This window comes from Drosophila innubila (genome assembly GCF_004354385.1).
Source record: "Drosophila innubila isolate TH190305 chromosome 2L unlocalized genomic scaffold, UK_Dinn_1.0 4_B_2L, whole genome shotgun sequence".
NCBI classification, from domain to species: Eukaryota; Metazoa; Arthropoda; class Insecta; order Diptera; family Drosophilidae; genus Drosophila; species Drosophila innubila.
In genome coordinates, this window is record NW_022995372.1 from 11,370,168 (window position 1) to 11,391,065 (window position 20,898).

General features: G+C 43.2%; 2 protein-coding genes across 5 annotated transcripts; one reads left to right on the forward strand and one right to left on the reverse strand.

Moving 5' to 3' along the window:
- Positions 1 to 562: 562 nt before the first annotated feature.
- Positions 563 to 9,001, forward strand: LOC117782236 (serine/threonine-protein kinase Tor). Its single transcript, XM_034619269.1, has 5 exons — positions 563 to 1,132; positions 1,189 to 1,406; positions 1,468 to 2,037; positions 2,316 to 3,052; positions 3,327 to 9,001. The coding sequence occupies exons 1-5, from the start codon at positions 898 to 900 to the stop codon at positions 8,953 to 8,955; spliced, it is 7,389 nt and encodes a 2,462-aa protein (XP_034475160.1). The 5' UTR covers positions 563 to 897; the 3' UTR covers positions 8,956 to 9,001.
- An 87-nt stretch (positions 9,002 to 9,088) lies between these two features.
- On the reverse strand, positions 9,089 to 16,603 carry LOC117782237 (ubiquitin conjugation factor E4 B). Of its 4 annotated transcripts, none has more exons than XM_034619272.1 (9): positions 16,181 to 16,603; positions 14,683 to 14,968; positions 12,221 to 13,684; positions 11,590 to 12,161; positions 11,071 to 11,467; positions 10,720 to 10,832; positions 10,332 to 10,656; positions 9,923 to 10,265; positions 9,089 to 9,799 (listed from the first exon to the last, which is right to left on the reverse strand). In XM_034619272.1, exons 2-9 carry the CDS (start codon positions 14,887 to 14,889, stop codon positions 9,525 to 9,527), a joined length of 3,696 nt encoding a protein of 1,231 aa, XP_034475163.1. In that variant the 5' UTR covers positions 14,890 to 14,968; positions 16,181 to 16,603; the 3' UTR covers positions 9,089 to 9,524. The 4 variants fall into 4 exon arrangements, with proteins under 4 accessions (XP_034475163.1, XP_034475164.1, XP_034475161.1 ...); XM_034619273.1 differs by having other exon boundaries at positions 11,083 to 11,467; positions 14,683 to 14,971; XM_034619270.1 differs by having other exon boundaries at positions 14,683 to 14,971.
- Between the last annotated feature and the right edge of the window lie 4,295 nt (positions 16,604 to 20,898).

Sequence of the window (20,898 nt, forward strand, 5' to 3'; positions counted from 1 at the left end):
AACCCGGCAAAAAACTAAAAAAATTAGATAGCGCGCGTTTGCAGATGTTGGAAGTGAGGAGCAAATAGCCTATGAGGAGTAACGTCCGTAAATTTTTTACCGAAAATATACCAGAACATTCTGTTATTAAAAATACTGAAACACGGATAAAAGAAATTTTTTAGGTATTGCAATTTTCAAAATGCAATAACTTTGCAATAAATTAATAAAATAATAAAAATTAAATTTTCGAAACTAGATAAAATAAAGAAAAACATTTTAATGAAGGTTTGAAGTTCGCCACTTTAAGGGGAGAGAAGTTAATAATTAAATTCTGAAAAAAATGTTAAAAAACAGAAGAAAATTCCAACAAAAACTGCAAAAATTCAAAATAAAGAAATTGTTAAAAAAAAAGCTAGAAAATTTTTATGTTACCAATTTTGAAGGATTCGGATCCATTTTACTGAACGAACTATATTGGAATTCAAGTCACTGAACTAAATGACCTGCAATCAGGGATTTAGTTCGTTCGCTCACTTTAGGAATTAGTTCAATAGATCTTATTCCGAATGATTCGATACAACTCTATCCGCTGCAAAACAAACTCTAAGCAAAACAGGGGGGCAGAAATACATTTTGTGAGCAGAATAAGCCATTAAAATAACCGTTTTAATTGGCATTGACACGCTAAAGCGCAACATAATCATGTGAAATTACCAAACGCTCACTGTGGAATATTGCGTTACGTGCCCAGACAGAAGAAACAAGAATCCCGGGGGCAAGGAAATTATAACCTCAAAGTCGCAACTGGACGCGGGTGCACCTGCTTGCATTTGCAGTTCAGGCACTTGGGTGTCCCCCCCCCACTCCGCCACCCCGCCACACACCCATTAGCCAAGAGAAGTGAACTCGAAGTGAATGTTCAACATGTCGACCTCCTCAATTGTACAACAGTTCGTCAACGGACTCAAATCCCGCAATCGCAATGTGCAAAACAAGGCGGCGCAGGATCTTTTCCTGTATGTCAAAACGGAGCTGCGGGAAATGTCGCAGGAGGAGTTTGTGCAATTCTTTGAGGACTTTGACCATCACATATTTAACATGGTCAATGCAACGGACATTAATGAGAAAAAAGGCGGCGCCTTGGCCATGAGTGAGTCACAAATAACAATAATTGCATTACCCAATTAAATTTCATTGATTTTGCAGAGTGCTTAATAAGTGGCGATGGTCCCATAACCCGCAAAGGCATCTCCCCGTATCTCAACCGACTGCGCGATCTGCTGCTCATCAACGATGTGTCTGTTATTGAAATTGCCGCCCGCTCGCTGGTCAAGTTGGCCAATATGCCTGGCTCCAAGGGCGCTGAATCCTTTCAATTTGACATTAACAAGGCCTTTGAGATGCTCAGCGGCGACAGACAGGAAGTATGCAAATCTTCAATTTATCAGCAAATCAATTAATTAACCCTAGAACCCATTCTTCTAGTATCGTCGCCATGCTGCAGTCTTCATCTTGCGAGAGCTGGCAATTGCGCTTCCATTCTACTTCTATCAGCAAATTTTGAAATTCTTTGAGCACATATTTCATGCCATCTTTGATCCAAAGCCGGCTATACGTGAATCCGCTGGAGAGGCTCTACGTGCTGCATTAATTGTAATCGCACAGCGGGAGAATGCAAAGCAATCGAGTGAACCACAATGGTATAAGATCTGTTATGATGAAGCGAGCAGCAGTTTCAACACGGATGTCATCACGGGCAAGGAGCAAAAGGGAATGACACGCGATGATCACATTCACGGTGGTCTCATTGTCTTCAATGAACTCTTTCGCTGCGCCAATGCAAACTGGGAACGTCGTTATACGAAGCTAAAACAACTGTTTCCAAGGCCACAACATAACAAGTTCCTGGACACAAGCAGCTCATCCACAGTGGGCAATCAATTGACCACAATTGTGCCCCGTCTCAAAGTGCCCTTTGTGGATAAATTGGGCAGCACACAGAAGCAGATGGAGGGGGAGCAACACACTGACATGGCCAACAAGAAATTCACAAGTGTAAGTAGGAATACAGATATATTTGTAATACTTTAACAAATAATTTCAGGAATTTCAAATTAATGAAAAAGAAATATCAAAGACACTTGTTCCTTATGTACATTTATTAGATTTTACCTATTTTTGTACTCTGAATGTTTGCCTTATTTGAGTTTACTCAATTTTTATCATTATTTTGGTTCCTTTAAATTTGTTTAAATTTATCATAATTTTTATAATTTTTACAAAAACAAATTACTTTTCAGAGATTAACTAAATTAGGTTTAATCTCTTTACAGCAAACTGTGCTGGAGTCTGCGTATGCTCATGAGATACTCAAGGAACACTTCATAAGCATTTGCGACAATGTGCTGGAGCAGCGTTCATCCAAATCTCCGTATGTGCAGCAGGCACTGCTCCAAATATTGCCACGTCTGGCAGCCTTTAATCGCGAGGTGTTTGTGGCAAAATACCTGAAAATATGTGTTGATCATTTGATGTCCATTTTGCGGGGCAAGGAGAAGGATCGCAATGTGGCGTATATAACTATCGGTTACTTGGCCGTTGCCGTTGAGAGCGACATTGAGCAGCATCTGAAGAACATTATGGGCAGCATTAAGCAAGCGTTGCCAGCCAAGGATTTGACCAGTAGACGAAAGCCTCCAGTGGATGCGGCTGTCTTTGCCTGCATCACGTTGTTGGCACATGCAGTCAAGTCCCAGATTGCCGAGGATGTCAGGGATGTTCTCGAACAGATGTTTCATACGGGCTTGTCACCCGCTCTGACTGTTTGCCTGCGGGAACTCGCGGAGAATGTACCGGAGCTGAAGTTGGCCGTAACGGACGGATTGACTGACGTCCTCTACAAGGTGCTGATGAATAAACCCTCGTCTATGCCATATGGCACAATGCCGCCGATCAGTTTTGATGCCTCACTGATGCTGCATTCGGCGGATAGTGCCACCATTGTGTTGGCTCTCAAGACACTGGGCACTTTCAATTTTGAGGAGCAAAACATGTTGGACCTGATACAACGGTGAGTTACGCTTTTACCTTTAAAACTCTTCTAACAAAATTAGAACTTTAATAGGAAATGTAAAACATAATTTCAAAGTAAAATGAATTACTTTCAATTTGTGGCTTACGTGTAGGACTTTTTCATGTTGTATGTCCTTATGAAAGGACCCAAATGAGTTTCCCAAGTAAAAAATGAATTTATTGAAAATTTTCCAGACTTATAATTATTTTTACTTCAATATTCATTTTGTTTTAAACTTTAAAGAAAGTAATGTGTATTTTATCCTTTACAGCTGTGCGGATGTGTTTATTGTGCACGAGCAGCACGAGATTCGCCTGGAGGCGGTGCAAACCTGCACGCGTCTTTTGAAACTCGCCGTTCAGTCGGCGGAGAGCATGGAGAACTCGAGGACACTCAGCGATACGGTGTCCCATGTGATTGAACGCCTTTTAACCGTCGCAATTACGGACATGGACTGCAATGTCCGTATCCGCATCCTGCGCTCCCTCGACGAGACCTTTGATGCCAAATTGGCGCAACCAGAATCTCTTAATGCATTGTTCATCACGCTCCACGATGAGATCTTTGAGATTAGAGAACTGGCAATGGTTACCATCGGTCGATTATCCTCCATGAATCCCGCCTATGTGATGCCCAAGCTGCGCACCACAATGATTGAGCTCCTCACGGACTTAAAGTACTCTGGAATGAGCAGGAATAAGGAGCAAAGTGCAAGGATGTTGGATCATCTGGTGATAAGCACACCACGTCTCATCTCCTCCTACATGAACCCCATATTGAAAGCGCTGGTGCCGAAGCTGCATGAACCGGAGTCCAATCCTGGCGTGGTGCTGAATGTACTCCGTACAATTGGTGACTTGGCGGAGGTTAACGGCGGCTCCAATGAAATGGAACTCTGGGCGGACGAGCTACTCTCCATTCTCCTCGAGATGTTGGCGGTGAACGATGACAAACGTGGCGTTGCCTTGTGGACACTGGGACAGTTGATAAGTGCCACGGGTCGCGTTGTCAGTCCGTATCACAAATATCCCGTGCTAATTGACATTTTAATCAATTTCCTTAAGACGGAACAGCGGCGCTCGATACGCCGTGAAACGATACGTGTTTTGGGATTATTGGGAGCCATGGATCCGTATAAGCACAAGATGAACAAGGGATTGATCGATAGTCAAAAGGATAATGTGCTGATTGCCTATTCCGATGGGAAGGCAGATGAAAGCCAGGATATTTCCACAGCCGAACTGTTGGTGAACATGGGAAATGCCTTGGATGAATATTATCCGGCTGTGGCAATTGCCGCCTTGATGCGCATTCTCCGAGATCCGACGTTGAGTAGACGACACACGAGTGTCGTTCAAGCTGTCACCTTCATCTTTCACACGCTGGGCATCAAGTGTGTTCCATATTTGGCCCAGGTACTGCCCAATCTCCTGGACAATGTGCGCACTGCGGATAACAATCTGAGGGAGTTTCTCTTTCAACAATTGGCTATTTTGGTGGCGTTTGTGAAGCTGCACATCATCAGCTACATGGACGACATCTTCAAGTTGATCAAGGAATTCTGGACAATCAATACGCCACTCACTTCGACGCTCATCAATCTGATCGAGCAGATTGCGGTTGCCTTGGGCTGTGAATTTCGGGACTACCTTGCACAACTGATACCACAAATATTGAGGGTGCTGCAACATGACAACTCCAAGGATCGCATGGTCACCCGAAGATTACTGCAGGCACTGCAGAAATTTGGCAGCACCTTGGGCTACTACTTACCGCTAATTGTGCCACCAATTGTGAAGCTCTTTGATTCGCCGTATGTGCCCCAACAGGTGTCCCTTGTGGCGCTGGAGACGATCAATAATCTTGCCTGCCAACTGGACTTTACCGACTTCTCCTCACGCATCATCCATCCGCTTGTGCGTGTGCTCGAAGCGGAGCCGGAGCTAAGGGAGCCGGCAATGACCACGTTGAGATCGCTAGTGAAGCAATTGGGCAAAAAGTATCTGGTATTTGTGCCGATGGTGCAGCGTGTAATTAACAAGCATCGCATTCTGGATGCCGAATATGAGAAGCTATTGACACGCATCCAATCCAACAGCACATTGCCGGATGCCTGTGGCATTGGATTCGGCGTCGGCATCGCCGGAGATGTCAATCATCGGCAGGTCAATGAACCTTTTGTCGTTGATAGCAACAACAGCAACAATCTGAGGGTGTCCACAACGGCACTGCGAGCCGCTTGGCAGGTGACGCGTCTGGTGTCCAAAGATGATTGGGTTGAGTGGTTAAAGCGATTATCCATTGGTCTGCTCAAGGAATCCCCATCACATGCCTTGCGTGCCTGCTGTGTGTTGGCTCAGGATTATGATACGCTTCTTCGAGATCTCTTTAATGCCGCCTTCATCTCGTGCTGGACGGAATTGTCGCCGGAGCATAAGCATGAGCTCACTCAGGCTCTGATTCAGGCTCTACAGATCACCGACATGCCGGAGATCACGCAGACTATACTCAATCTGGCCGAGTTTATGGAGCATTGCGACCGTGATCCCATTCCCATTGAGACGCAGTTGCTCGGCACCCGGGCCATGGCTTGTCGGGCTTATGCCAAAGCTTTGCGCTACAAGGAGGAGGAGTTTGTCCTGCGACAAGATGCCCATGTCTTTGAATCGCTTATCCTGATCAACAACAAGCTGCAACAGCGTGAGGCAGCCGAGGGACTCCTAACCACATACAGAAACACGGCAAACGAGTTGAATGTCCAGGGCAGATGGTACGAGAAGCTCCACAACTGGGATCAGGCATTGCGTCATTATCAAGAGAATCTGCAAGCGAATACCACGGATCTGGAGGCGCGCCTGGGACACATGCGCTGTCTGGAGGCGCTCGGCAACTGGTCCGAGTTGAGCACGGAATGCAAACAGGAATGGCCCAATTTCAGTGTGGAAACCAAGTCCCGAGCAAGTCCGTTGGCTGCAGTGGCGGCTTGGGGTCTGCAGGATTGGGAGGGGATGCAGGAGTATGTGCGTTGTATTCCAGTGGACACACAGGATGGCAGCTATTATCGTGCTGTGCTCGCCGTGCATCACGATGACTTTGAGACCGCTCAACGTTTGATTGACGAGACGCGAGATTTGCTGGATACCGAGTTGACCTCGATGGCGGGAGAGTCCTATGAACGTGCCTATGGTGCCATGGTCTGTGTCCAGATGCTCGCCGAGCTGGAGGAGGTGATACAATACAAATTGATACCGGAACGAAGGGAACCCCTCAAGGTAATGTGGTGGAAGAGACTCCAAGGTGGACAGAGATTGGTGGAGGACTGGCGACGGATTATTCAAGTGCATTCGTTGGTGGTCAAACCTCACGAGGATATACACACATGGCTTAAGTACGCCAGCTTGTGCCGCAAGAGCGGCTCTCTCTATTTGTCCCACAAGACGCTGGTGATGCTCCTGGGCAAGGATCCCCAGCTGACGCCCCATGAACCGTTGCCGTGCAATCAACCGCAAGTTACCTATGCATATACCAAATATCTGGCCGCCTCCTCGCAGCTCCAGCTGGCCTATGATCAGTTGAGGCACTTCGTCAACACGTATACAGCACAATTGAATTGTTTGCCGCCGGAAGCACATAAGCAACAGGATCAACGGTTGATGGCTCGTTGTTATCTCAGGCTAGCAACCTGGCAGAATAAACTGCACGAGCACCAGCGTGATCCGGATGCAGTTCAGGGAGCACTCGAGTCGTTTGAGAAGGCCACCAGCTATGATCCCAACTGGTACAAGGCGTGGCATCTTTGGGCCTACATGAACTTCAAGCAGATGCAACAACCGCCCATCTCTCTGGCTCTGGGATTGGACAGCGAGCATGTGATTATTCAACAGTATGCGGTGCCAGCGGTGCAAGGATTCTTCCGTTCCATTAGCTTGATACGCGGCAACTCCTTGCAGGACACACTCCGGCTGTTGACGCTCTGGTTTGATTATGGCCACTACGGCGAGGTCTATGAGGCCGTCTTTTCCGGCATGAAATTAATTGAGATTAACACCTGGCTCCAGGTGATACCACAATTGATAGCCCGCATTGATACGCATCGGAAGCTGGTGGGACAATTGATCCACCAGCTTTTAATGGACATTGGCAAAAATCATCCGCAGGCTCTTGTTTATCCGCTGACTGTGGCCTCCAAATCCGCATCGTTGGCGCGTAAAAATGCCGCCTTTAAGATCCTCGACTCGATGAGGAAGCATTCACCGACGCTGGTGGAGCAGGCGGTCATGTGCAGCGAGGAGTTGATTAGGGTGGCCATATTGTGGCATGAACAGTGGCACGAGGGACTCGAGGAGGCATCACGTCTCTATTTCGGCGATCGCAATATCAGGGGCATGTTTGAGATCCTTGAACCCCTGCATGCCATGTTGGATCGTGGTCCACAGACCTTGAAGGAGACCTCCTTCTCGCAGGCCTACGGTCGGGAGTTGACGGAGGCCCATGAGTGGACGCAGCGGTACAAGACTTCATCTGTGCTCATGGATCTGGATCGTGCCTGGGACATTTACTATCACGTATTCCAGAAGATATCCCGGCAGCTGCCGCAGCTGACGTCCCTGGAGTTGCCGTATGTCTCGCCCAAGTTGATGACCTGCAAGGATCTGGAGCTGGCCGTGCCCGGTTCATATAATCCCGGCCAGGAGCTGATACGCATCAGTCACATCAAGAACAATTTACAGGTGATTACATCCAAGCAGCGTCCAAGGAAGCTTTGTATACGCGGCTCCAACGGCAAGGATTACATGTATCTGCTGAAGGGACATGAGGATCTGCGTCAGGATGAGCGTGTGATGCAGTTGTTCTCTCTGGTCAACACGCTGCTCCTCGATGATCCCGATACCTTCCGTCGTAATCTGGCCATACAACGTTATGCAGTCATCCCATTGAGCACAAACTCGGGATTAATCGGTTGGGTGCCGCACTGTGATACACTCCATACACTGATCCGTGATTATAGAGACAAAAAGAAGGTGCCACTGAATCAGGAGCATCGCACCATGCTGAACTATGCGCCGGACTATGATCATCTCACACTCATGCAAAAGGTCGAGGTATTTGAATATGCCTTGGGGCAGACCCAGGGCGATGATCTGGCCAAGCTGCTGTGGCTAAAGTCACCATCATCGGAGTTGTGGTTCGAGCGACGCAACAATTACACACGCTCCTTGGCGGTCATGTCCATGGTTGGTTATATTCTTGGCCTGGGCGATCGTCATCCCTCGAATCTGATGTTGGATCGCATGAGTGGCAAGATTCTGCATATCGATTTTGGAGATTGCTTTGAGGTGGCCATGACTCGTGAAAAGTTCCCCGAGAAAATCCCATTCCGTCTCACACGCATGCTCATCAAGGCAATGGAGGTGACGGGCATTGAGGGAACCTATCGACGCACCTGCGAGAGCGTCATGTTGGTCCTGCGACGCAACAAGGACTCGCTGATGGCGGTGCTGGAAGCCTTTGTCTATGATCCGTTGCTCAATTGGCGTCTGCTCGATGTGGACAAGAAGGGCAACGAGGCAACGACAACGACAACAACAACAGCCGCCGGAGCGAATGGAGGCAGCTTGAGCAATTCGCCGGAGCAGGAGCCATTGCTGCAAGGTAACCCGATGGCCAAGTCAAAAACCTACGAGACCCAACAGATGCATAAAGCAGGCATCAACTTCGCAGATGTGACCAGTACCAAGGCGAGCATGGTCATCCAACGTGTGGATCGCAAGTTGACGGGCACAGATTTCCAGACTAAAGATGGAGTCACAGAACAACAGCAGGTGGAGCTGCTCATCCAGCAGGCGACCAACAATGAGAACCTTTGCCAGTGCTACATCGGTTGGTGTCCTTTCTGGTGAAATGGATAATCCCAATCGGACTGAGATACAAAACAACAACAACAAATTGATGATGAAGAAAGTCAGTTACAATTACAATTATAAATAATAATTAAAAGGAAGTAAATGTATAATTTATATATTATATTAGAAATACGCTTTATTAAACTTTATTGTAAATTCCAATTGATTGCAATTTAATTCCAAATATTTGTAGCCGGACAGAATGACGCCAATTAAACCAGGAAATTACAAATATACATGTATATATAATATATGAGTGCATATTTATTACAAATAATTGAACATTTGAATTTGCGATTATAATTTGCAACATATTCTTTAATAGTATAAATTATTGCATTACAATGTTTCAAATTGCAGAGCAGGAAACCAAAAAAAACTAAACTCTAGTGTTGCATATTTATAATTGTTATATATATATATATATATAGACAAGTGTACATATTCATATATATATATATATTTGTATAAGAGATATCGGTAGACACTAAAACTGCACATTAAACTATGTATGTATGGTTTTGTTTTTCTCATTTATATAGGATCAATCCTCCCTACTCCTGCCCTTAGCTATTATTATTCTGCCGCTTGCCACGCTGCTCCTTGCGCCAGGCATCGATGCGCTGCTTCAACTCCATGTTGGTCACCAACATGTCCTCGGTGAGATGCTGCCGATTGAACGGATCCGTGCAGCTGTTCAGCAGATGGCGTGTGATTATAGCACGATCCATAACCGTGCCCGAGGGCAGAACAACGGGATCGGACATTAATGTATCCATTAGTGGATCCTTGAACTCATCGGGCGCATCAGCGCATTCATCCTCAGTCTGTTGATTGGAAACTGCAAGAAAAGACAATAAATTAAAAAAGTTTTTATATTGAAAAAGATTTATATATATAAAAATTTTATATATATAGATGTATTGTTTATTTATAGAATTGTATAGATAAGTCTGGAACTCACCGTAAATCTCATGAGCACGTTGTGTGAGCGCCTTGAAGCGTTCCACCTCGACGCCAGAACGTAGCGCCAATCGTTTGATACGCGACGCGGCTTCATTGCAGATTTGCAGATCAAAGGAACGCTCATCGGCAGCCAATGCCTGGGCGAATCTATCACAGTCCAAATGGAGATATATATCAAAGATTTGGGCCAACAAGCTGCGCGGCTCCCAACCATATTTAGTTGGGTTCTTCACTTTCAGATCGTTGCACTTGGGACCAGCTAATTGTTTAAGATTAAAATTCAGCATCGAACTGAGACGATCCACGAGCTCGGCGCGCATAAAGGGCTCCTTAATGTCGCTCTATAGGAAATAGAGATAGATTAATCAATGCGAATTTCAATTGCATAGAATAATATCGAATCTTACAGTGAGATAATGAAATAGATCAACGGTTTCGCGTGCAAGCGTTAAATAGGAACGGCACTGCCGCTCATCCGTCGCCAATTGTGTGAGGCGACTCTGTTGCTGTTCGGCACTCATGCCGCTCCAGTTTTGTATATCGGACATCAATTGTTGTGTTAAATGAATCCGCTTGAGATTCTCGAGGCATTCGTCGAGCAAAAATGTTGTATCGTTCATCAGCATATTGACAAACTTGACAAATTGATTCCCTTGCCGCGACTCACAGATGACAGCCTGACGATGTATGGGATTCTCCCACATGGATTTAAACAGATGGCTAATATGGTATCTATAACACAAAAGAATACATCTATTTAGTTGTCAACAATTTTTGGACATTCCTTGTACCCACCTTATGGTAAACTTATCATAAAACTCAGTGCTTTGGCCAGTGGTCTCCACGTCCACATAGAATCGCATCAATGCGCTGACGAGTGCGTTCTGTGCCAGCTCATGGTTCCACATCTGCAAAAGCAATCCAAGAATTAAAGGATTTAATTATTAGTTCTATTTATTGATAAAAGTACACATTTTTAAAACGCATTTTCTTTTCTTATCATCTTATCTTATCATAATCATACTTTGTGAAACTTCAACCAGAGTTTGCTGTAAGTCGGCACAATAAATTTAGTCCTATCGGCTCGGATTTGCAATAATTGAGGTACCTAATAAATATATATCTCATGAAGTTCCCTTCACTTACCGCTGTATTTACCGAATTAGCTGGCTTCAAGGAGAACACAAACATGACCTCAACGAGCTTGGCAGTCACATATGGATTCTTGATGAGATGCGAGGCACAGACGCAGGTCAATAGCCATGTGATGATTGAATGATCGATGCCCTGTCGAATGTCCACATTGGCATGCTGCATGGCAAACAATATAAACTCGGCAATATCATCGATATACCATTCGGGCAGTGCAGAAAATGCATCAGTCGGTTTTAGCTGCTGCACTGGCAGCTTCGAGATGTAAGGTCCCTCAATTGGACGACCCTCGAATTGATAGAGCATAAACTCGCACACGGTTGAATAGAATTCGGTGCAGCGTTGCAACAGCGCCGGATCAAGTAGCGTTATCTCGCTGCATGTCTTTGAGCTGTTTAAGAGACAAATGTAAAGCATATATAAGAATTAACAGATGTATGAAGTGGAAAATTGTAAAATTAAACAAATATGAATAACAGAAATCTATACGGGCCAAAACTTTCTAAAACTTACCGATTCAGTTTGCGTAACTGCTTCTCCCAGCGCTCCTTGAACTGGTTGTTGCGATTGGCATAGCGCGAGTTGACCCAATGTGGCTTAGTGCGATCCAGTTCATCAATGAGCTTCTGCAGCTCCTTGATGGCGCGTACCTTTTGCCGATATCGCTGAATGGCCGGCAGATAGCCCAGATGATGGGCCTGAAGGGTGAGGAACCAGCATTGTGTTTGGAAGTTCACATTCTGCACAGGAGCAGCAAAATCTCGGGCCAAAAAGCTCTTATATTCCTCCTCGTTAAACCGAATCTTTGTGTCTTGTTCAATGTTGACCAGGGAATTGTTGTAATAATGGAAATTGGGTTCAATGCGATCAAGTTTGATTTTGACAGAGAGTTGTTGGAGCACGCTCATCAGATTAATGACAAAGCCATCGCGGGCAAGCAGCTTCTCATCGCTGGCAAACTGAACACGACGATCGTTATGACGCAGGATTTTGGCCACATAATCCAAAGTCTTGGGACGACTGCTCGCATTGACACACAGCGAATGGAAAACCGTGTGCATGTGAGTTCTCATCGAGTGTAGTTCCTAAAAACGAAAAGCAAATTTAGAAACAAATTTGTGGAGCATAAAATTCTGTTACTCACCCAACGTAGACGCGATGTGGCGGCATCCTCCAGCTTATTCTTGGTGCTAAACTCGGCAAACTTGACATTCTCTTCGGCGAAAAGGGAGACGGATAAAAAGGGACCCAGGAAGCTGCATTTGACAATCTCACGTCCGGGAATCTTTGTGCACATATGCGGTATATAGTTGGGTTGACGTGAAACCAAATCCGCAATGGGACGCGCATTGCCCACCTTGATGACAACCAATTTGGACAGCCATTCAATCTGTTGTGTGTTTATCTTGGAGCTGCAAATGTTACGTTGCATGCCACTGAATAAACCACGCAGCACCTGACCAAATATATTATCAAAAATCTCACGCTGCTGATGCGTTTCGGCTACCAGATCGATGAGGAATGGCTCGCTAACACGATCCATATACATGAGTTCCAATAAAGTCGATTGGTCCAGCGGAAAGTTCAGATTCTGATGGATTTTATCGGTGAGCACAAGAACCGCCACACGCATGATGCTCTTAAAAGCCAGTGTTAAGACCTGCTGAGTGCTGGCAGTCTGTGCCTGATCATTGCCCTTGACTCGCTCCCACTCGGTGTGATAGTTTTGATAGCAACGGAGCAAATGAAGCATCACATTGTGCTTGGATGTGGTTACAATATTGAATAGAGAGGGCACCGCACAGGCAACACATGCGTCGCTGGGCGTTATTTCGCTTTGGCTGGGCGTGGCACTGGCGCTGGCACGTTGATCCTCTTCGGTGTTGCCACTGACAGCCACCGCATTGGCCAAGATTTCCTGAACCTCAGTGTCATCGCTTTTGATCTTTTTGGCTGAGGAGAATTCCTTGTCGTCGGCGCCATTGGTGTCCCCCAAACCGGGCAGGGTTGGCTCATTTTCCACCTTGAAGCTGTCCTCCACCTCGTCGTTGTAGAACTTAAAAGCGGTCTCGAGCAGCACATTCGTTATAATTGGCTCAAAGTCAAATCGTAAAGCTGGATACTGCTCCAGAAAGCTGGCAGTCTGTGCACAAATAATGGAACCACTGCCAAACTCATTCCAAGTGGCATTCAACAGACGTGACAACATCTGCTCATGACGCTCATCCAGATTCCTGACTGTGGATGATGTCTTGCTGACCATTTGTTGTATTTTTGGCTCTACATTGATCGGCAAGACTGTGGGCAGACACATGGTGTGTGCGGGCAGCATTTCCACGTCTTGTACAGGAGTTGATGCCACTGATTTCATATCGACATCGCTGTCAGGTTTACTGGTAAGATCCGACCATGTCATCGCCGCTTTATCGCCTAAATTGCTAGCTTCCACGCCACTCGAACTGGCCAAAACGTTGCGCACCAAACGCGATTCATTTGGTGATGTACTTTGAACACGTTCCCGTTGTGGTTTCTCGGCGGTCAAAGGGGCGGAAACTGGGTTAAGGACACTGTTTCTGGCCGCCAAGGTGCGCAGACGACGGGCGCGAATCTGCAAAGACAGCTAGACAGTTAGACAATGTGTATATGTATTCGAATCTTGATAAAAACTGAATAGATTTTCAAACGGAATGTCATTTTGGTCATGATTTCGCCTCTAAATTCATTCTGTATTAAATTTTTGTTCATTTTGAAAATTTAATTATTTTCAAACAAGTTTCGATTTCGATGCTAAGGGTCCCCCCTTTGAAATTTTGAAAATTAAAAATTTTAAATCGCAAGTTTTCACTTTTAATTATTTCCTTATATCGTAACTAGTATAAAACAACACTTTAAACTTGATTCTGAGACCATTCAATATTTTGTAAAAAATCATGTGAAATTGAACGAAAATTTGGACTTGTAAAGTGGCTAAAACCGCAGTCTGACCAACTTTAAGCTGTAATAACTTGATCAAAACTGAACTGATTTTCAAACTGATCATGATTTGGCCTCTTAATACATTCTGCATTCAAATATTTTGAAATACGTTCAAAAAAATATTTAAAATTTTTCAAAATTGATTTTTTTGTATCGTTACGTACCGGTACTGATACCGGAACCGAAAGAAAAAAAACTGAAATATAACCTTTTACCGAAATAGTTATTTCAGGACGAACCGGAACCGAAACCGTAACCTAAATTTCTTTCGGTTTGATTCCCTGATTTTATAAATTATTAAAGTTGAAATCACAGCGATTTGATTTTTCAGAGTCGCAAAAGTCAGTCTTTAAAAATTGATTTCAAATTATAATAATTTATAAGATTTATGAAAAATTTAATACAATTTATTTGAAAATATAACAATTAAAGTTGGATTTATAGATTTAGTTAGCAATTTATAAAAAATGCCTGATAATCACTTTAAAGAATAAGAAACTTATTATCACCAAATAATGAGGATTTTTAATTGATAAACATGAAAATCAAGTTTTATTTTATTTCAAGTTGTTAATTGTTCAAAATTGGCAACACTGATTAGTATATGGTATATTTTGTGGTTACACTTGCCTCTTCAGCCGATAGCTCCGTTGCGATGTGATCTGTTGGCATTGTCTGCGTTTGCAGCTGCTGCTGTGATTCTTCAGAAGACTGTTCCACGGTCACATCGTTAGCATTCGACTGCAACTGCGACTGTTGTTGTTCTTCTTCTGGTTGTTGTTGTTGTTGATCTTCTTGTTCATCCATTGGTTTTTGCGATGGCTCCTCTTCCGGCATGTCTCTTTTAACCAAGTTGCGTATTTGCTACAATTCGTTAGCTATATTATGTGTTTTTGTTTGTTGCGTAGTTGTTCCTCTGCTGCGCCGGGTTAACGAACCAAACAATGAAAGCCAAAAAAAAATAAGAGAGCAGAAGAGAAGAAAATCAGACTGAGTTGAAGAGAGACACGACTGCATTTGCCTCGCGCATTTAACAAATAAACAAAAGTCCAGCGGTCAACGTCAAGTTCACGAGAAAACAATGATTCGTTCGCTGCGCAGCATCTGTTTCCTTTGTGTTTTGTGTGATTTCAAGATTAACTACGCACTAGTGACTTGTCCATTTCTGACCTATGACAAAAGATAAACCCGACGGCGACAACTATATTCTCACGTTCAGCAGCTGCATGCTGCAGCAAACTTGCCTACTATTTTTAGAGACAGCATTTATCTGATTGAAACGCAGGGCAAGTGCGGAGATTACAGGTAGAGAGTGCAGTGAACGATATCATAACAAGTGACAAGAGCGTGTATCGATAACACATCGATACAAATGCTTGCACTGCTCAACAGACTTAACAGTAATAATAATGGGATTATTAACACTGAAGTACAAATGAATTGGCTTAGTTTATACGAAAATCATTTCATGAAATTGTGAGGCACCTATCAACTTATCTTTTTTGCAGAGTAATTAAAGTTGCGTTTATAAAAGATGTTTGCTACTTTTGTTACGTTTGATTATGCTCAAACTACTGAAGGCTTTTATTATACCATTATGTAAACTGAGGTGATATTTTTAATTTAAGATTCCATAAACGCCTCATGGCTAATTTCGTTAAATGTTTAAACTTTAAAGTGTTTACCTTATTTACTTACTAATAATGGGCACACTACTTTGAACAGCTGATCGATATAATTGTTCTCAAGAAGAGTTAATTATTCATACCACTAATATGTCTGCCAGTTAACTAACATTATTACTTAATTGAAAGTAAAAAGCTTAATTTTTCGGGCAAATTAAACCACAGCCTAACAGATACATGCCAAATGTTTATAAAGCTCAAACATTATTATTTAAACTTATTATTATTTAATTATAACCTTTTTTTTCGAAGAGCCCCAAATGGAGTGTGAAAAATGATTGTTTTCAAACCCTTAATCCCACACACAATTATTGCATATACAAGAGCAAAATTCAATCTGCGCATTTCCCAAGGAAATCATAGAAAAACAACAATGTACCTACATAATATAGGGTGAAAATACGCACATCAGTGGTGTTTTGTTTCATATTTTTGATGCTTACCTTAAAACTGTGACTTTCACCTGCCGTCGTAGTTAGAGATATTCATGAAAAATTTTGTAATGTGGGCAAAGTCTATTGCATTTTTGTTAAGCAGGTGGTAGGGGGTAGGCGGGGGACTTTGACAACGTTTACCGTTCGATTCGTTACTGATCGCAGCGCGTTGTGCCCTCAAGAGGTTTGAGGATGACGGACAGTGACACGCACAAAAATTTCTCTTTTGTTCTGACGACACACTTTCTGGCTCTAAGTCGGCCAATATGTGATTAACTTTATTATTTGGATTCACTCCCACAATCTCGTATCGAGATGCGTGTATGCTGCAATGATTGCACACGTTTGCACATAGAGTTATTAATTATTTCTACTTTCAATTTTTAGACAGTGCGTCCGTCAAACTAGAACTAGGATTGTTGATGTTGTATCGATTGGACAAGCTATCGGCGACAATACTTAAAATATCGATATTCGATGTTTTGCGTTGCGTTATCAGCTGAATGACAAAGTGCCAATTAGTTAAATAGTTTGTTATGTTCATGTTTTATCGTTTGTGCCAGCTCGATGTTTATTGTTATTTGTATTTTCCTTTATTATCGGCTCTGTCGATATACTTTGTTATGTATTTAAAAGATATAGTTATCGATAGGTATCGGCGGTAAATTACATGTGAAAGGGTGGCGACCCTAAATTTTAGATCATAAAGAGACGATGCATTTTGTTTTTGCAGTAATGCGAGTTTTTTTTTGGGATTTGAAAAGGAAAGAGAAAATAGAGGAATAGGAAGAATTTTAGGAACACGAGGTTGACAGAAAATTCGTGAGTTCGATTTGATCGGCGAAGAGGAGCGGTTGCCTTCCCCAGGCACACAGTTTTGTGAGGAGAAGTTTCGCGCCTTGTGCCGCAGTAGCACACGTGTGCCGTCACTGGTGCTGCCACGAAATTTGACATTCCACCACGTCTGGAACCGAGGAGTACTGGCCGGCCTCTGCCCCAAGAGAAATCTTTGTGCCGTGCGTAGACTGTTTGCCGCACCAACTGCGTCATCTTGGCAAGCTGCACTTATCGGCCGAAGGCAGACAACAAGGACGACATCCCCGAAGTCCGTAGAAGACCTGTGAGCAGCAGTGGGCAGAACATCGGCGGCGTTATTGTACACAAGTGAGTCCGTTCCGAGGGCCCCTTTCCATGTCAGGAACTACGCCTTTTCGCTGAATTATTTTTTTATTTTATAAATAATTACACATAGTGCGTTTTGTGTAGAGCAGTCGCTGTCTAAGCATTGGCAAAATAGACGAAAAGTGAACAAAGAATTAAACTTAAAATTTATTATCTTAAAGATAAACGAAATTAACAAAGCTGAAAGAAAGAAAACAAGAATCTGAATAAGAAAGAAATAAAATATTTTTCTATTATTAATAATTAAATTTAAATGATGTAAAAATCGCAGTAAAAATCAAGCTAAGCTAAAAAGAATATAAAATTAATTAAAATGCAAATTAAAATTGAAAACAAGACAAACAGAGTAGGGACGATAACGACATGATTAATATTTGACAGATATTTATATACATTTAAGTATATAATGATATTTAATTACAATCACAAGCACACATAGATTGACAGATAAACACATATATATATAACATTTATCAATATATACATATACTCTGCCATCCTTATAAACCACCCAGAGCTCTTTAGGCAGGCTAAAAATATTAAGCGATTCACATTTAACCTTAACATACCATTCCATAACATACATACGTATAAACATATATATATATATATTTGTCCACGTCTCCGCAACAGCCTTGTGTCGCATTTATGGTGCAAATTTATATGTTATTTATGTTGATGGCCATGTTTTCGTTCCTCGTCTGTTGTTTCGTGTAGCCAAGGAAGAAATGTACACACATGAAATATAAAAGATGTTAGAGATTAAGGATGTTCGACCGCAATGTATATATATAATAAAGGAAATAACACAAATTATACCCATCTGAACATGAAAATGTCCGTATAATTATTGCTGTAGGGGGGGAGAAACACGATGGCCAACACAGGATGAAGTAGGTCCATTCGGTGGCCAACATAGGGGAGATGACGGTGAGTGTCATCTCAGGCAGGGGGTACGCCTGGGTCCGGAACCGGGATCCTGTTTGGACGAGAGGTGGATCAGTGTTAGGTTTTGTGAATGTTTGTTTGTTTACTTACCGTTTTGTTGTTGATTGCAGGTTTTGTTGTTTATGTTGTGGATTTCCGTCGTCTTTTGTTGTAGTGTTGTGGTTCCGTTCCCACAGCTGTTTGTGTATCGATGATGTAATCGATTGTTGGACTGCAGGCCAGGGATGGGACTCTACCCTGAGAACCGATGAGCCAGCCGGCGCACAGAGTGACAAGCAGTTCAACAATATGGCGCCCAATCGAAAGAGCTCACGGTTTTAAAATCGTGGCTATTTCTGAAAAAAATATAAATGTATACAATGTTGATACACGAGGTCAATCCCTCGGCTTTGGGATCCACGCACCTGAAGTTATGCTTATGCAATGGGGTGGCCCATAATTGCGCAGTGTGTTGTAGTCGAAAACACGAATGATTTTGCCGACCATATATTCCTTTTGGCATCGGAGGATGCTCTCGTTGCGTTGGTGCAGTTCGGGACGTACCGACTGTATCCATAGCCTGGTGGTAGCCGTGACGATAGTTTAATTCTGTGATACCAATTGTGATATTAGGTTAGTATGTTGTTTGTTATTTATTTATTTATTTATATCTATTTGTTTTGTCTTACTCTGTGTTTGCTGTGGATGTGTGTTGGCGTGGTTAGTTTTGAGCCTCGGAGACTGGTGACCCAGGACGATACCAGTATCGATCTTGCGCCGCATCGGTCACTCAACATGCGTAGAAGCTGCCAGATGTACGATAGAAGCCAAATAGAAACTCAGATAGCGTTTCTCGGATGCCGTTCATCACGCGAGTGATGAACTGAGCATTGACAGATGCTTAAATGTTTGTCCACTGTCCGAATCGTGCGTAGAGAATGTTGGTCCGCCTGTGTATATATTTTTTTCTCCCTTGTTTAGTTGATGTATTTGCTGTAAAATATAGTAGAAAATAATTGGTATTAATATTTAGTAATTTATTTTTTTTGGTAGTTATAGTTATTATATTGGTAATCGTTAGGCGTTTCGTTAAGTATCGTAAGTCTGTTTATTTTCGTGAGTAGTTTTGTTTGACGTATATATATTCAGTATTGTAAGTCCTGTTGGGTATTGTTTACGTTTTTTTTAAGTCCTGCTGGGTAGTGTGAATTTATTGAATATTAGTTAGTGTCTGTATATATTAGTTGTTAGTTTTTGTATTAGTAAGTCTCTGTAGTGTTAGACTTGTTAATATGTAATTTTGGTTAGCTTTAGTGAGATTAGTGTTATTTATATCTATTTATTAGAATACAGGACATTTATTAGTATTTATAGAAAATACGGGATTAGATTTTTTTAGATAGAAAAGAATGGATAGCGACGAGAAATCAGCGGTAAATGTAGCGATTGCTCAGGCCCACCAGACGTATAGGCATTCCTTGCGGTTGGGTATTAGCGATGCGCTTCAGGAGCAGATTAGAGAAGGGTTCATGGAGATGATGGCACTCATCAATGAACTGATCAGGACGCAAGAGCCCAGGGCAGGGTCCGAAGTGTCGAGGAGATGTTTCCCAAAGTCAAGAAGCCCAGATCCAAGAACAGTAACTATTCCGGAGAGTAGAGAAGGATGAATCCAGGATCATCGTGATGCCGAGTTTTTGTGCGATGGGCAAATAAGGTTCACTGATCCACTGGCGATGAATAGATACCATCTAGGACGGCATAATCTCCGCGTAGAGGATCGCCGAGTAGATGCGTTGAAGCGTTGTGGCTCACGGATGCGCACGACCTTTTTTTGTTGGAAGCCCAGCTAACTCAGTCGGTAGAGTATGAGATCTCATAGTGCTCTTGAGTAGGGTCATGTTGTGGGTGTGGCCTACGTTGGGCGCTGCGTTAGGTGCCGGCTGGTCACAAACGATCTAGGGGGGGGGTATTGTTATGTTCATGTTTTATCGTTTGTGCCAGCTCGATGTTTATTGTTATTTGTATTTTCCTTTATTATCGGCTCTGTCGATATACTTTGTTATGTATTTAAAAGATATAGTTATCGATAGGTATCGGCGGTAAATTACATGTGAAAGGGGTGGCGACCTAAATTTTAGATCATAAAGAGAGAACGATGCATTTTGTTTTTTGCAGTAACGGCGAGTTTTTTTTTGGATTTGAAAAGGAAGAGAAAATAGAGGAAGAGGAAGAATTTTAGGAGACCACGGGTTGACAGAAAATTCGTGAGTTCGATTTGATCGGCGAAGAGTGGTTGCCTTCCCAGGCACACAGTTTTTTGTGGAGAGTTTCGCGCCTTGTGCCGCAGTAGCACACGTTGCCGTCACTCAGTGCTGCCACGAAATTTGACATTCCACCAGAGGTTGTGCCGCGTCTGGAACCGAGGAGTACTGGCCGGCCTCTGCCCCAAGAGAAATCTTTGTGCCGTGCGTAGACTGTTTTACCAACTGCACGTCTTCTTAAGCTGCACTATCGGCCGAAAGGCAGACAACAGGACGACATCCCCGAAGTCCATAGAGACCTGTGAGCAGCAGTGGGCAGAACATCGGCGGCGTTATTGTACACAAGTGAGTGAA

Excerpts from the sequence above, each read along its gene's own strand:
- LOC117782237 (XM_034619272.1), bottom strand. The coding sequence starts at position 14,889 with ATGCCGGAAGAGGAGCCATCGCAAAAACCAATGGATGAACAAGAAGAT. Across the intron at positions 13,685-14,682 it reads CGGAGCTATCGGCTGAAGAG|ATTCGCGCCCGTCGTCTGCG; the intron begins GCAAGTGTAACC and ends CTGTCTTTGCAG. Across the intron at positions 9,800-9,922 it reads ACGTGCTCATGAGATTTACG|TTTCCAATCAACAGACTGAG; the intron begins GTGAGTTCCAGA and ends CTTTTCTTGCAG.
- LOC117782236 (XM_034619269.1), top strand. The coding sequence starts at position 898 with ATGTTCAACATGTCGACCTCCTCAATTGTACAACAGTTCGTCAACGGA. Across the intron at positions 1,133-1,188 it reads AGGCGGCGCCTTGGCCATGA|AGTGCTTAATAAGTGGCGAT; the intron begins GTGAGTCACAAA and ends TTGATTTTGCAG. Across the intron at positions 3,053-3,326 it reads ATGTTGGACCTGATACAACG|CTGTGCGGATGTGTTTATTG; the intron begins GTGAGTTACGCT and ends TATCCTTTACAG.